This window comes from Ptychodera flava, chromosome 9 (genome assembly GCF_041260155.1).
Source record: "Ptychodera flava strain L36383 chromosome 9, AS_Pfla_20210202, whole genome shotgun sequence".
NCBI lineage: Eukaryota > Metazoa > Hemichordata > Enteropneusta > Ptychoderidae > Ptychodera > Ptychodera flava.
In genome coordinates, this window is record NC_091936.1 from 14,332,614 (window position 1) to 14,349,716 (window position 17,103).

At 37.7% G+C, this 17,103-nt stretch overlaps 1 protein-coding gene across 8 annotated transcripts in view; it reads left to right on the top strand.

Annotated features, from left to right (window-relative positions):
* The first annotated feature begins 417 nt into the window (after positions 1-417).
* Positions 418-17,103, top strand: part of LOC139140086 (RNA-binding motif, single-stranded-interacting protein 1-like) — a 118,003-nt gene continuing 101,317 nt past the window's right edge. For 2 of the 8 annotated variants that reach the window (XM_070709094.1, XM_070709093.1), the window contains exons 1-2: positions 465-892; positions 1,126-1,344. In XM_070709094.1, coding sequence (XP_070565195.1) covers positions 824-892; positions 1,126-1,344 — 288 coding nt within the window. In that variant the 5' untranslated portion in view covers positions 465-823. Of the gene's footprint in view, positions 893-1,125; positions 1,345-17,103 lie in introns of all 8 variants that reach the window. The other 6 variants (XM_070709098.1, XM_070709099.1, XM_070709096.1 and 3 more) reach the window with 5 other exon arrangements.

A 17,103-nucleotide genomic window follows, 5' to 3' on the forward strand; every position in this document is an offset into this window, starting at 1 on the left:
TGCAATACCTTTCTCCACATCCCGTATTTGTTTCAACATTGTCCCAAATCTCGGAAAATACAGGTAAACAGTTCTGCATTTTCCATCGATACAAATGTCGTTTCCGGTCCCAACGATCAAAAGATGTTTGTAAAATCGAAGGAACCAGAATTAGCCTGGGCTATGTGCTGAAGAGTTGGAACACTCTGAACAGCCTATTGCTGTAATTAGAATATTTTGAAACATGGTACAAAGTAAATGAAACTGGCGTAGAAACAAATTGTCTAATTTACCGTGGCAGAGACCGGAAGAAGCTACTCGAGGGATATTATTTTATATTATTTTTGCTGTAATATAAATAGACTAGCACATATCCGAGCGGGCGCCGTCCGCTGAGAAAGTGCCAGTGACGGCGCTGTGCGTAGGAATATAATCATGAGTAAGTAAAGCGGTTAGTAGGCGGGAACTGGCGATGAAATGCGATCACTGCATTGTGATGGAAACGATAACGTAGATCATCCTTCGTGACCTTGAAATTACCACATAAGCTGCGGGAAATCTCACTTTTCCTTCTCTTGCCGCACTATCTATCTAGCTTTGCCGTAGACCGAGCTTAGCGGTGCTCTGCGGTGCCGCGATTTGCCAAATTATCAGTTGTTGCAACGCGCACGTGTGATTTGTTTACGTTGCAGTGTCACTTCATAGTACTCTAGTCACTGCAGTCAGTTCGGGTTCGTGTGATTGAACGCCCAACTTCCCGATCTTCCATTCTCCGCTGCTGGCTGTCAACTGCACTTAGTTATATACTGTGGATTTCACTTCCTGCGTGTCTTATAATTCTAGTATGCAGAAGGATAGTATAGAAGCAAGGAAACATGGCCCGATTCTTACGGATTCCGGCAAAATCCAGAAGGTAAAAAGTTAAATGGAGTGTTCGCCGTACACATAGATATAGATATGTTGTGAAGTTGTGACAGCTAGACCTGAATCGCCTGGGCTTTGTTATGTTGCCGGGTCCATTTTATGGCCTATATACACTTTGCGAAACCCGGAACCGGTCAACGCGTTCGTTCTACGTTGTTAAGAGCTTAGGAGACCGATATTTTTTCACCATCTCTGTCACGATCATGTTTTTCTCTCCGTCAGGGCGGCGAAGACAAGACAGAAGAGAACGTGAACGTAAAAGTGAACGGGTTGAAAGCCGAGTCGCATACGCCATCCGAGCGGACCAACGCCGAAACTAGCAAGGAAGATACACAAAACGAAAACCAAACAAACAACAACAATGTTAGTGACACTAATGCCGACTACGATCAAGAATCCGGGAATAAGTACAAGAAAAGTAGCGAAAGAAACGAGAAAAAGGTAAATTTTGCGAGTGTGGGCGTTGAGTTGGGGCTGAACACAAGCCTAGGGGTGTACTGAAAGGCCTCCTTAGAGTGGTGCGAAATTCACACAGGGAAGTGGGGCAAAAAGGGGTTTTCGGTTCCGCGCAAATCTGTATAAATATTACAATATAAAGCAGACGAGATTTCATTTGCGACCGATGACTAGGGTCAGCCCAGGGCGAACCAAATACAAGTGCACATATCAAGATAAAGTGTGAATTTTGTGTACAAGTTAAGTACATAGGGGCTTTGTTTTCCTCTGAAAAGGCATCACTTTGAATGAATGAAGGTACGAATGAATGAAGTATGTTGCAGATGGCAGTGCGATTCAAAAAGCAATGCATACTGTGCCTTTGTCCTGCCTGACTGTCACATACCCCTGCCATTGTCTACAGCAGTTGCGTTTCCTCTTTCAATTGGGGCGCTAAATAGAATAAGAATGCCCTTGTTCTAATTTAACTGATGCTAAATGGCAAGCAATTTTAATTTCTAAAGTCACCATTTACACACTGTATGAGGATGGTGCAAATCAATAGAAGGACAGCAATTTATAATTATACTTAGAAACCGAAATTGAAACTGCGCACACATGCACATTTTGTATATTTTTTAACTGCCTTTAAAAACCTCAAACATCTTTAAATTCTTTCTCTCCCAGCGTCTCTAGTTTTAATATGCATTTTCTAGACCAATGAAGGTGATAGCAAACTTCTTAGTTTTCTCCAAACAAATACTAGTAACTAGAACTCTGTTCTGTTCTGCTGGCATTTATTTTTGCTGGTATGAGAATTTTTCCCATGAATTTTATGTATAAAGTGATTCATTCTGCATGCTGGCAGCAGGGCTGCGGAAACTTTAACGAAAACTTTGCATAACATGCAGTACAGCTCTAGACATGCTCAGCCTCACACACTGTCAAAGTCTTGCAGGTGTATGTCAATATACTCCATTGTTATCAATTGTAAAGGCAGGCTTGGCTGTAGAGTTGCGCTGGTCCCAGAGATTCTGCTGTTTTTGCTCAACATTGTGCAAGAGAAACATTATTGTAACAATTTGTCTAAAGGGAAGGTATACATTTTGAACATAAAATTAAATTGCTTTAAATCTGATGCTTCCTGATGCATCACCAGCAAAAAAACAAAGTAGGTAAAAATGGCATACATTCTCAAGTGGCACTTCAAAAGTTCAAATATAGTCTAGGGTGATGACACAAATTATCAATGCAGCACAAATCAAGACATTTACCCTTCATCGTAAGCCAGCTCATGCTTATCACTTATGGCTCTGTGTGAAGTGTCAGAAATGTCTGGAAAACCATACATTTGGAGCAGCCAATAGGCGCTGTTGAATCCACCTGTCAGGGTGCATTTTGTCCTGTGATTGGCACACGTGTTTGATCATTGATAACCGTGTAATGAAACCGATCATTCAGACCAGCCCTCTCATGTTTACATGAGTTCTGACAAAACTGCATAGATATAATGTCAGGATTTTGTTATCAGAAAGTATAATGCCATAAAGCTGAAATCAAACTGTAGGCTTTCAGGAAGTGTATTTTTGTTATCATTTTGCAGCTTTTACGTCCTTAAAAATTATTTTAAAGCCATTGTTGCCATATAATTATTCATTCCAGGTTCATTGGAGGAGACTAGACTAGACATGCTGGTAGCAAGGAATATTGTAACAAACAAAGTAATAGGAATACAAAATTACTGAATTTAAATTATTCTTATATTTTGTTTAAAAAAAATCGAGATAATGGAATTAATACAAAACAAGGGCGGAAGTTATGTCTGTGTTTGAAATCTTTTGGACAATGAAATCGTAGTAACTTCAAGATAAGCAATCTTTGCTGCACCAAATTCATTCATTTTTCATAAATAATCATTTAAATTTTAATAACATGTATCGAGGTATAAGAAAGATTGTATGGGGGATTCAGGGATAATACTTCATTACACAAAGTTATGTAAAGAGGTCGCAGTGTATTACTATTAGCATATAGATGTCAAAAGAAGTTTGTGTTCTCAGGTATTTTTTTTTACAATGGACCCTGATTCAAGTCTGTACGCCTGAATGAATTTGACTCTTTTGTTTCTTAACATGACATAAGTACATACAGTGAGTGGGTGGGGGTTTGGGAATGCAGTAACAATTGCCAACATTCCATTTGAAAATATCAAACTAGAATACCATGTTGCCTGGGTGGAGATACTTGAAAGATCTCATTCATGCTACCTTTAAAAAATATATGACCTTGAAAGATCTTCTTTTTGGCATGATGCACTTTGGTGGCGGGATTTAGTTCACTATTTACTGTAAATATTTTGTTTTTAATATCGGAGCAGTTTCTCAATATCCACTATGGAAGATTGATGAATCTGTAGATGTGTAGACCTCACTTCTCTCTACTCTAGTTCATTTTATTGATATGGCATCATGTGATATCTACAATACTCAATCCCAGAATGCAACAGGGGAATGATACTTACTTACCGGGTACTAAATGATATACTTTGGGAAGGGGGGGGGGGGGGTGTTGCCTTGTTGGACTGTATGTCCGTGATATATATGTCAGTGATATTAGATATGATTACTTGGAACATTGTACCAGACTTCAGACAACACCTTACCACAGTGATCTGTGGCATATTTATAGTATTTAACCCTTGTCCGATTATCTATATACTGACATATTTGCAAATATCCGCAATGAATGAAGGAATCAAAGGATTATCCCACGGTGGGAAAAGTCAACCACTTTCCATCAGCAAATCAGTGGAATATCACACAGAACACCCGTGTTTCAGCAGTGTTTGTTTATTTCTGAAACCTGTGAATGAAATATCTGATTTCTCTTAAATATACAATAAAAGGAAGTGCTGGGGGGATACTCACCAGAAGGGAAAACTCAAGAGTTTCGTAATCTGTGAAATTAGTTCTGTGATGTACAGTCTAAGACTCTTGGATACGATGTAGTTCTAAAAGTTCAGTGTTTATTTTGCCAAACACCATAAGTTGTTAACTACAAATGAACATGAGCATTTTAATTACTGTTCACACATTTCCCATATGACTGCTTGAATTTTAGGGATTTGAAACTGTTTAAATACTGTTGAATTTGTTTGTAGGTGTAAGGTTAAAGGGACAAAGTTGGCCATGTTTCATGAATTTTGTTTGATACGAGATACTACTCATATTGTTTGACACATTGAAAGATTATGAATGAGTGGCCATGCATATATTCAATCCTGGTTTTAGACACGATATGTGAAACCATGGCGAAATTAATGGTCATGACCATTAATTCATTTTTGCAATGGTTTCATTTAATTTATTTAAAACCAGGTTCGAATATATGCATGGTCACCCATTCATTCAGTGTCTTTCAACATGTCAAACAATATTATAAGTACTATCGTGTATCAAACAAATCTTGAAAAATGTCCGACTTTGTCCCTTCAATGGGATATGTCAATATGTGAATCGGTAGTGTCACTGTCAGAAGACATTTTTTTTCATTTACATATTTCATTGCCAGGGCTGGTTGCTAAGCACCAGAGGTTAGTACTGGTATCACAAATTGTCGGTTGACATTGTCAATTATTGCCGTATCGATGCTGTGACATTGATTTTTGTGTGTTGCTGCTTGCTTTACAGCTGTTTGTCATGCACTAGGCAAACATGAGACATATTGTACTGTACAGATAACAACGAATGACTTGTCGGCGGTCCAAAAATTGATCTAGAGGAGGAAGGGAAAGGGGTTTTAAGAGGGGAGACAGAATGGTGTGTTTTAATTTGCCCTTAGTGGAAGTTATCATTCAGTAAATCTAAGAATGACATTGATGTAAGGAAATTTTATTCTTCCCTTCGCCGCCATCTCTTTATTTAAATCTTTTTGTTGATAAGTTGAAGCTTAATGCCATTAATGAGCCATTTTCATTGCAAAATGGACAAAGCTTGATTGTCATGGCAGGACAGTTTTATGCACCTGAGTTTAATATCACTGTAATTTAAATCACTAGACAAGGTCCATAACCCTCTCACAATGATAGTGTTAAGAGTCTAGCCATTTAATTCAGGACTCTGCAAACTGCAAAGCACAGCAGAGGCCCAAATTAACTGGTTTGATTCTAGGCTGTTTGTTTAATGCAACAAGGTAAACTATGCCAAACTATGCATCACTATTGAAAATGATGGATTCGTTGCAACACTTTCTCAAATGCAGAGATTTGAATAATGTATTTCAGATGAACTAATACATATCACAAACAATCTAGACAGTTTCTGAATTGCCATATTGTAATGTTGAATGAGGTTTTTTTTCACCCTTGATTTTTTAGTTTGCTTTATGTACGGTGTGTAAAGCACAGTAGAAAGTCTTATTGTGTCAAAACTGGGAACAGTGGAATGCCTGGCTGTTATCCTGAAGAGGGCATGTTTTATGGTATCTGTCAGTCAGTTGAACTTGACAGTCCATGGCCAGACCTTTGTTGCATCCACTGTTACTCTCTCACAAGCAAAGTCAAATTCTGAAGGGTGAAAAGTGCAGAGTCAGCAGTATTCGCAAATCCGATTTCTGGATTGAGTTGTTCACATGCGAATGTTAATTTTAGCAGGATGTTAAAATTGTAATGCTAGCCTCTATCCTGTCTCAATTCAGAGGAAGTACAATTCTAGGAACTGGGAAGCCAGGGATCATGCCCTGACATTCCTGAAGTCTCACAATGCCTTTGAGGCCCATGGATCCAATTTCCATGTCTCTCAGACCCCTTGGGTGGGCCTTTTTTTTGAGGTGTAATTGTAGCGCCTGTGCATATCTGAGTAAGGGCAGCTCCTGTGAGCCTAAAATGCGAGCTGGGATTAACGCCTGTCAGTGTTAACTTTGTCACCCATGTCTTTTCTACATGTCAGAATACATTGCTGTGTCATGGAGGTCAGTGTGTGAATCCAGGGGTTTGTAATCTTTGTGAAGTCGGAAATTCCCTACTTTCTCCTGTCCTTGCAGTTTATGCAACCTATTTCCCACCCTTGTGTGTAGATTGAAATGCCCCCCCCATGGCCATTACCATGGTCGCTTTATGAAAAACAGTACTTGGTTAACTACTTGTTTGAGAATTTTATCCCTGTGTTAGGAAGACAATTGATGCACTGGAAAACACAAGCTCTCCAGTGTGACCTGAAAATTGACTGGTGTAGGCTTTGAAATCCCTATACATCTCAAAGCAGATTAAGACAACCCGCTGTGTACAACCAGCTAATTGTTCTTTGTTGGCAATTACGGTGACCACTGGAATTCCCAATCATGGCCAAAGAAAGCAAATTGTCATTTTTTTAATGCATGATTAGGCAGAGGTGAAAGGTTAGAGGGTAGGTTGGGGTCAGTTTAATGGAGTTCTGCATAACTTCTGCAATTGGTACTGGGTTGACTTTCAGAAGTGATCAGTTCTGTATTATACTGAACACACAGTATGACATGTATGACATGTCCAAAAGTAAACCAGTAGCAAAACAATACCTGGCATGGAATAAAGGTCCACTTCCCCCCTCACCACATTATGCATATTTCTCCCCCACCCCCTTCTCATGATACATGCTGCAATGTGGCAGTTAATCCATCGGTCAGATTGCACAATCATTTTCAGCAAGCCCTACAGCAATTAGGTCTCATTTCAATGCATATCCTGCCCTTTTGCTCAACCTATACTGAGGCTAGAACTTCCCTACAAAGAACAGAAAGTTGTGATTGTTTCAAGCAGCCTTTGAACCAAGATTCGATTTAGATTTCCATTCACTGTTATCCGATTCTGACTTTGTCATATCACCATCACCAAATGCCATTTGCGTCTTGTCTTTTTGCAATCTGGAAAAATCTGCTTTGCTAATGTAAGAGTGTCACTGCCAGTATGGTTGGGATACGATTGCTTCATTGAAAATCAAATGAATGCCAGTGAGTATGATAAATTTGTGAATCTTGTGCTGAAGTCAATAGAGTGTGTATAGCATTGTTGTATTCCAGATGTGAGTGTAAACATGGAGGGGCATCCACTTATTGGTTGAGACTGGTGAACTTGAAACTGAAGTCGCCGATCAGTGGAGCTGTATACATGTGATAAAATAATATACAGTGACATCAACCCTATTGCAAAACCACTAGACCATACACAGTTTTGGGAGATCACCAAAGTCACATGAGGAATTTGCCAGCTTTTTTTAAAAGATTCTACAAAGTATTTTAAGGAAGAGCTTCTCAGTGAGATTCACAACTATGGAGGTGTCCAGACTGAATTTTAGATTGATGGGGGAGTCAGCCATAATCTTCCTGTACATCTGTCTCCCACACTCAATGTGAATCTCATATAAGCATGACTGAAAATTTTTACTTTCCTGTTAAACCTAGATTGAATTTGCACCATTAAATTGATTATGAAATAGTGTTGATATTTAAGTTCTAGATTCAGACCTAAAAAGTGTTTGAGTTGAAAAACACTACCACAATGAGACAATTTCAAATGAAGTAAGGGAGTGTTAATATATCGGAAGATGATCGCCATGTTTGCGTTTCACTTTGAACAGGAAAATTCAGTGAGATTGTAGAAATCTGATACGCCTACAACACAAAGGGATATCCTGAAATTTAAAGCTAATATGCCATGTCAGGAAAAAGAATTGCGCTTTTTATCATGGGGGGGAACATATAAAATCTTTACGTAACATCATCTTACTATTGTGTCAGAATTGTACGCTGTGCAAGAACACAGGGAGTCAAGTACGATGGGCAGGTGAGCAGGCACTTTGCCCTGATGCATAGGATGGTGAAAATGACAGTTATAGATGACTTGAAAATTCTGAGTCCAGATGTGACAAGGTTTTGCATTATACAATTCACATTGAACACCTCCCTCCCTAGCCCAGACAAAGGAAGTCCCAAATCTTTCATCAACAGAGTGAGACTCTTGAATTCATCCAGTACGGCTGATATGTACTGATAATTTTAGTATCTGATATATGAAAACGTAAGGGGGAACATTCACGTTTTATATAGTTCTCAGTACAGCTTAATGTCGTTTCCAATAAACCAGTAATGTGGCGCAGAATGAAATGTTTTCTTTACCAGACTCATGGCATTTGCTTTGAATCGAATACTTCCTATTTATCATGATATTCCCATTCAAATGCAAAGTTTTAATTTCTTCTGTGTATGTTGTTTCAAAAATAAATGTTTTTTCTTCATTAAAATTTTAAGAAGTCGAGTGGACAAATCGGCATATATTAGGTAAATATTTCATTAATATGCAAAATTTTCATGTCGGTACGTCTTCTAAAGGTAAATGTTCGCTTGTTTTTAAGAAAGGAATCCAGCAGACATAATAATTAAGAAAGTGTGTCATTGAAACCCATTTGACAATAAATATAGACAACTGCATGTTTTGAAATACCCTGAAGAAATGACTTATGTTGGTGTTTAATTTGAACTTTCAGTTGTTGTTTGTGCATAATCCAGGCATCCATTTAATGTGTAAATCAATTTCACTTGGCATTCCTGTTGGGCCTGTGTTGTAATTTAAGAGTGTAGGTTTGCGTATGGTGACATTGATGTGGAATTGAAGAAATTCATCACTGTATCTGTGAACCCTTCTGGAGTGTATTGAGCGGTGGGAAAAATTGCGAGACGTTTTTCAGTGAGTCACTTTGAGTGATGTGTTTTTTGTGTAAGCGCTCCTACATAATCATGTGATTTTCAGTTTAGACTACAGCTGTCAGACAAAGTGATCGCTCTGGTAGGCTAGTTTTTCACTCTTTTAATAATAAAAATCTTGACTTTTTCTCAATGAATACATTACTGATACTTCAGAAGCTGTGCAAAATGAAATGTAGTGGGGAGTTTTGACACAGCTTTCAAATTGTAAGTTACAGTATGTGTTACGTAAGAAAATTTTTGATTTGTTGAAAATGTCCTCCTGCCATATTATGCACAAACTGAATCATCTAGTTTGTCTCTGTGGTTTCACGGATCACATTTGTTCTTGAATGAACCGATTCTTCCACTTCGACACATCAGAGAAGAGTTCTTTCAGAAAATTACAGGAACAAATCCAGTGTGTCTGAATAAAAGTTTTAGAATAAAAGTTGACATTCTCAGCGTGGGTATGTCATGATAAAAACTTGATCTCTTCCTTTTGTATTATGGTTTTTGTTCATCTGAAAGGTAAGGCTTATCAGTGATAAGACAAAACCGGGAAAATTTTTTTTTTGGAATGAAGTCTGAAAGTGTGTATTGGCTTAGAGTAGATTTACCTCCAAGGTTGCGATTTTCTATGAATCACAATACGGACGCAGTATCAGGATTATGCTAGTTCTGGCATGTTATGCACCCACAGTTCACAATCCTGAGTTCATCTTTTGAAGTGAATTGAGAAAGATTGCATAAGGAAAGTATCCTAACTAGTGTCTTCCGGCCCAGGTTCAATACATGTACGCCAAGTCTGCAGGCTTCCTCAAGATAATTTCAAAGTTATATTCAAGACAATTGTTTATCATTTTTTCCGTTCTGAAACACTTAATTTCCATAGTTTTGAATACCCTTCTGTACTATAAGTGCAAAAGCTCTTTTTGATGAAAAATTCCTTATTTCAGCTTCTGAGAACCTCCTCCCCACCCACTCACACCCACACCAACAATTATTTGCTTTGCTGTTTCAATTGTGAAAGTGTCCATCTCACTCCTGTATAGATGATAAGATTTATGCAATGCAGCATGTACAATGTACAATATTTAGCATAGACAAATTACAATGTACAGTATATAGCATGGACAAATTAATTTTAGTATTGGCTAAAATTCTGTCAGTGTACATAAACATAGGACATTTCATTCATACAGGCTTTGGTGTTGAACACCAGGCGTTTTGATTTGATTTTCAAAGCAGAACAAGAAACTGTCGTACCGACTGAACTGAATAAATGGTGACAGCTTATATTGAGCTTGAAGCGGAGAAATCAAACAGGCAACGTGTAATTGAGAACAGCGTTATCTTCACAATGTGAGAATTCAGTAATTTATGTCAACAGGGAGGCATTTGTTTATAATTCTTCAAGTGTCTCTGATAGGATTTTGGCAAATTCTCCCTTCTCACAAAGGCATACTGACCTCAGGACTCACTCATCAAACGTAAAAAATATAAATTCTGAAAAGTTGGGGAGATTGTACGATAACCGAAGGGATAGAGTTGCTGTACCAATATCAGATGATGTGTGAAAATAATCCTTGGGCGTTATATTGTCTTCCATATGTTTGTACTCAAAAGAAGTCATTTGTGGTACAGCCCGACGTTTTGTGTTGAAACATTGCATACATGAAATTAACTACCATACTTTTGTAATCTGAAAGTTGTAGGATTCCTTTGAAATTTTTTCGTCAAATTAAAAGAAAAGAAAAACAAGTCAGCGACTGGCGCGCTACTTGAGCTTGTTGCAAATCAATGATGCCCCTCACAAGCGCAAGTAATTAACACATACTGTATCTATCTCATGGGAATATTTGCTCTCTGTACATAGCCAATCACAGCATGGATACTTCAAAGAATTGGGTCACGTTGCTTCTTCACATACAGTGATTTTGCTCAGGCCAGGGAACACAGATATGTAGTTTGTGGGAACGACAACAATTGGTCTGGCATCTACTAGCGCTGCATTTCTTTACCATTGAAAACCCAGGCAAATATCTGGACATACTCAGTAAAAATCTCTGGCTCGTTTCCCAGGGTTCTCCATAAAAGATTTTGAGTGATTGCTTTGTTTTCAAGCAGTTTTGCCATGAATTGTCTTATGTACAAATTGATTGAGCACCCATCTCTTTTCCAACCTGTCGAGAACACTGCTGCCGTCATCAAAGTCATTGCCAATGAATAGCATGATTTCTTCCTTTGTTGAAAAGATGCAATTTCTTACATTTTGGTAGGGGAGCTGATCCATTGATACTCTTGGATTGAATGAAATTATCCATTTTGTTCAACAAGTTATCGCCTATAAACAGAGCAATGTGTGAAAACCCTCATCAGGTAGCATGACTTTCTCTACAATGTGAGGGATACAGATGATGCCGCAAACTCAGTTATCAATGCAAAAAAGAAGAAAAAAACAAAAAAACAAACCCCAATAATAGTGTGGTTATGGTTTGCTGAAGTTGAGAGCATCTTATTTACTCGTGTACTGTACAGGGATGAATTTGAGCTGCATATTTTCTGCATACGTCAGCATTTTGTTGGACATCAAAAATAATTTATGAGTTGTCTTGTGTGAACAGTTCTAAAAGTTCACAACGTTACATATCAGGTATTCCATGGATATACTTGTACACTGTACTTCAGCACTAATGTAATGATGGAACGCGTCCCGATTGCTCATCTTGGTTACAAATTAATAACCCCTTCCCTCAGTCAATATCCACAAGTTCTCTTGTCAGCTCTGTTCTGTCTGAATTTTTAATACAGTGGTAATGTGACAGACAATATATACTATACATTGTTGGGATTGTATTCGCCATCTTTTCTTTGAGAATTTGTGTTTGAAGCCACCTAAATTTGCATTTTGAAAAGAAAGTATGTAACCTCAAATAGTACGGTAAGGTAAGGTAGATATTGTAAAATTTGTTCCAAACAAAAGTGTCACTGCCGATGTACATGTAAAGGACTGCATGGGTCAGCTTGATGTATTAGCTCCAGTCTATGGAAATATCTATATTCTATTTGTTATTACATATGTGTAAACCAATTCAAAATTATCCTTTGGTTAAAGGCCCACCAGGCAGGAAGACGACAGTGAGACTTACCTCTTCAAGGCAAATTTTAAGAAAATGTGGGCATGAAATTTTATCAAAAGCTAGAAAGTTTAATGCTGAAACTTTGAAACCCACCAGTAATCTAGTTTATATGCAGGTTGCATTCATACAGCAGCGAGTGGACTTCATTTGACATTTTCCTTTTGTGTATACACAAAGTTTGTAGATTTTTTGTTTCACTCCTGTAATTTTCTGTGTGTATGACAGATGTGTGGGCTGTGCAGACAATAAATTATCCAGTGGCAACATTATGACACCCCTGTACCCATCATTGTTTAGTTTGCTGTTGTGTGCGATAGTTTGATGGGACCTCTGTACACTGTAGCCTTGGTTGCACAAAAATGACTTCATGTCAGATTCTGAACTACCAAGATTTTAAACCCTCTTTCACTTGATCTTGAGATCTGATCAAGTTCACTTGTGTAATCAATCATTGGCTTGATTTTAAGTCAGTCACACAAATTTTTGCACTGTCTGGGGTCTTGTGGATGTTAGACCAGTCTTGGATATTTATAAATGTACTTTGCACTGTCACAAGCTACCAGTGCTGGGTAGAATTATTGGTGTCTAAATATGCATCTGTTGACTATATCATGTATTAAAAATTTACAGTTTCGAAGCAGTACTGAGGAGAGAAGAGTGTAGAGTGCAGTTGTGTGATGGCAAATTATATTCAAGATTTCCATCACCTATGTATGCATTCAGTGGTGTGTGAAGAAAAGAATTTAGAATGTGTTGTTGATATTGTGGAAAATAAGTAAGCGCGGCATCATATTCTTTGTGTAAGGCCTATAGGTAGAAAGTATGAATTGCTGTTCATACTGAATCCAAGAGGTATTAAGCTGCAAGGAATAAATGCTCTCAAACAATAAAAATTTATGATGTCTTCCATGGTTTCATGATTATATAACAACCGACACATGGCATGTATTTTAGTAGATTCAAGGCTTGGGAAGTCTGAACGAATTGAACTAACGCTGAGGTGAAATTTTCTTTACATCACCAAGATCTGTACATTTATATATATGGTAGTTAGAGATTTATCGAGCTTAGATTTGCAGGGATGGGCAGTCTCTTTGATCAGTCCTCGGTCCTCGGGGAAAATCGCCAGGCTGCTGTTTGACGTTTTCTTCTAGACTGTCTGTCAAATCCCTGTGCTGAACTTTGTAGCCTTTTGTCAGAATAATTTATCAAATACAAAATGATACTTAACTACGGCTGATCCCTAATGACGGCAGACTTCTTTCATTAACATACAAAAATGAAATGTTTGCTCGATCAGTTCGGTGAGACCATCGGAAATTGTGCACACAGGATTTACGATTTGATTCTATGTGACTGCAGATGTTACTATTTAAATTGTTAAAATCACGAGTCAAAAGATTCAGCCACAAGCTGCAGCAGTAAATGTAGCAGCAAACACTAAAAATTTATCTAATTTCTGTTGGTGGCAGCCAGTGTTGCATGTGCGCGCTATATTTAGTAACAAGCCTACAAATCGCGATCAGTGCTTTCGGTCTCCACCGGACTAAATTGAATGACTTCTCAAAAGGAGTAGACTCTTAGACTTTCTTCTGTGAGTAACACACCATGTTGTGTGCTAACACATATTAACTGTCTCAACTAAAATAGCATCTCGTATGTGCCATGAGGAAACTGAAAATGTCAGATGTGCGATATTTGTACACAGAAGAGGTGGAAGATAAATACAAAATACAATACAGCCAAAGAAAGCAACATTAACACAGTATCAGTGTCCCTCCTGTTTACTAATTGGGTCGTAGATTTAAATATCGTGTTCTACATATATTGTAAATTTAAGGAATGTTTATTCAAAGGATTTGCACCTGACAGAATGACCTACACAAGTTGTGCGGTATGTACATGTAATGCATGTTTGAAGAGTGTGTCCTAAATTTTGTCACAGATTTTGCAGTGGCAAGTTGTGCTAAATTTCTGGTTTTCTGCAGATATTTAATGCTTCATATGTCTGAGAGGTAGTTGTGAATAGTCGGTATAAACAAGTGAAAGTTTATACTTTTGTAAATATTTGTTGAATAAATCTTTCAAATGGAAAGTCACCCTTTCATTTACATTTATACCTTCAATGAATGTAGCCCTACAAATTAATGTTTCAAGGTAGTCTTGGATAGGCTATTAAGGTAGTATGTGCCTCAAAAGTCAGACTTAAACTTTTTCATTATCTTTCCTCAATGAAACGTCCAGCCATTTCTCTTACAAAATCAGGAATAAAAATCAGGGGTCACCATGCAAAGTTTAGTACAACTAGAGAAACAAATTAACATTCACTGATATTTGAATTTCAAAATGGCTGCCATCCTTTTGTTTGTTCTATGGGGAAAAATAAAGTTTTTGTATTTCGAAAAACTATGACAGTAAAATTTTTTCTTTCTTCAAGAGCTTTATAATATCTTAGCTTCCACAAGTGGTAGATCAGAAAAGAATTGTATAAATTTGAGTCTGAATATCTTTGCCTGAGGTGCATTCTACCTTAAAAGACCAGTGAGTTTTCTTTCAGTCCTCAACATATGTGTACAGTATCCTTTCTGAGAAAAAGTCGTTTTTCATTTGCATGATTCCAAATATGTAAGGACTCTTTACAGCTGCTAGATAGGGCAGCGAAAGTCTGTCCTGTTAAGAAGACAGACACGGCCTTACTACATATGCATGGAGTTTTTCGAGGACCCTTGTTCCCCCATGGCCAACAGAAGGCCAAAACTCACGCTGTTTGTTTTATATAAGAGCTTTCACTGTCTGCTGAGGTTCCCATGTCCCCTAGCTGATATGTGTTTGAATGCACTTGGCAAAACACAAATTTAGTCATGATTTCAGTCTGTCCGTTTGTACAAGCATAAAGCAAACAGCTTCCTGATAGCCCTTTCTGAGGACATGCGTTCAGAATATTGATCTCAGAGCTAGACTTGTAATGCCTTCTTATTAACCACACACAATTTTAAAAGGACAACTTGTCGTGTTTTGAGTACTTTGTCTTTTGGAATCTAATTGTGCAAACAAAGCGGTGATGAATTGACTCCTCAATCTTGCAGAAACATGATTCTATTCTAGTTTGTTCGATCCTCATCATGTTCCAGCTACTCTAGAAAATAAAAAAAACAGAATTATAGTAAATGAGCCTACCAAAATGTGAATTTCTGTTCCCATTGATCTATGCACAGTGGATGTAGTTTCTAGCAGGTGTGTACCCAAGGACTGTACTAAGACTGGGTCAAGCAACTTGTGGGCTGTTTTAAGGATTTCCGAATCAAAATCAGGGATGTAATGATGTTAAAGATGCATTGCATTGTACTACAAGTGATTTTTGTGTCTTGCCTATTAGTTTGTCTGGTCATAAACAACCTTTTCTAGTGCAATTCTGTGACTATATATATTGCTTATGCCTTTTGTTTCAAGTGTAGATCTTCTGGTGTATCAGGAAAATGGAAAGTTTTCACAAAGTACAGCTGTGACTGATTTAATTCTAAGTTTTAGTAACGCGGTAAATTTTGTATGTCAAATGAATAAAGAAAAAAATTGACAAACAAACAACCATCATTAACAAAAAAAAATAAACATTTTGTATTTACTGATGTCTAACTCCTCAGTTAACTTTTCCTAAGCATTACCAATCATAGTCTGTTTGAAAGATTTTCTGTGTTATGTGTACCTGACATCAGTGTACATGCAAAGTATACAAAGGTCATGTTTTGTGGGTATATAGAGCAGCATGAAAGGAGACTGTGAGGGGACAATAGCTGTAACTTTGGTTGATTTTATGATATTCTTTTAAATGTCAACCATAATTTCATGTTCTACTCCCCAAAGCATGTTGAGATGCACGGTAGTCAGCTTTTGTCAACTCAGCCTGTACATGTGTAGAATGCGTCTTAAGTTATGAGACATGAATTCTGGTCCGGACTAGAATTCAAATGTAAACAATAACAGTGCATTTTACATGTATAGACACTGTATTGACAAGCTAAATACTAGTAGTAGGTGTTTTAACATGCTTAAGAACTTGAAGTTGACATTCAAAACAAAAACCTGTGGAAAAACCCCTCAACAGTAAAAGCAACTGGCTGTGTCATTTCCAGATTTTCGTTCCATAAAAGAAATGCACTTTCTCATTCCTCTACCGAAAGGATGTTGAATACTAAGTGTTTAGCCATTTGAGCAAAAATTCATTGAATGCTTGTACTTTGTTATGATAATGATAAGTGAATTCTAGCCTTGGCAAAAGCCAGTTGTCAACAAAACAGTGGACATAACACAGGCAGAAACACTCGGTATTCCAATGTGATTTTTGGAAGTAGAACAAGAAATTATTCAAAGACAGAACAAAAAGACTTGAAAATAAATCAAACGTTGCAGCTAACGGAGCTTGAATATAAAAGACCTGTTTTGTTTGCAAGTTTTCCCAAATATTATCCGCAATAACTGGTGGAATACGTGCAAATATTTATTTCTTTGCCACTCGGTCATTCATTTTAACTTTCTCTTGCCTAGGGATGTCTCTTATTGATGTGGAAGTAAACACTGCGGTTAGCAGGACATTCCATTGGCTTGATGGGCCTGAAGTGACACGATTTGCTCAAAAGGAAAAGCCGTCGTTAAGTTCTGCCCAGTAAGGGCTCTTTGAAAAGGATGTGGTTTTTTCCAAAATGACTGTTGCTGTTTAAGAACAGGCCTCTGATCTTCTTTTCAGGAAATTGATACATGACTTATAGTCGATTCTCTTCCACAGAAAAAAAGAGAGATTCACTATCTCCCATTCTTCATAAAGTAGTACATTTCTTGTTTGTTATCTGGCCAAGTGAACGAATCTGTGTTCGTAGCATTGACGGCCAATTCACAGGTGATCGTATGGAAACATGTT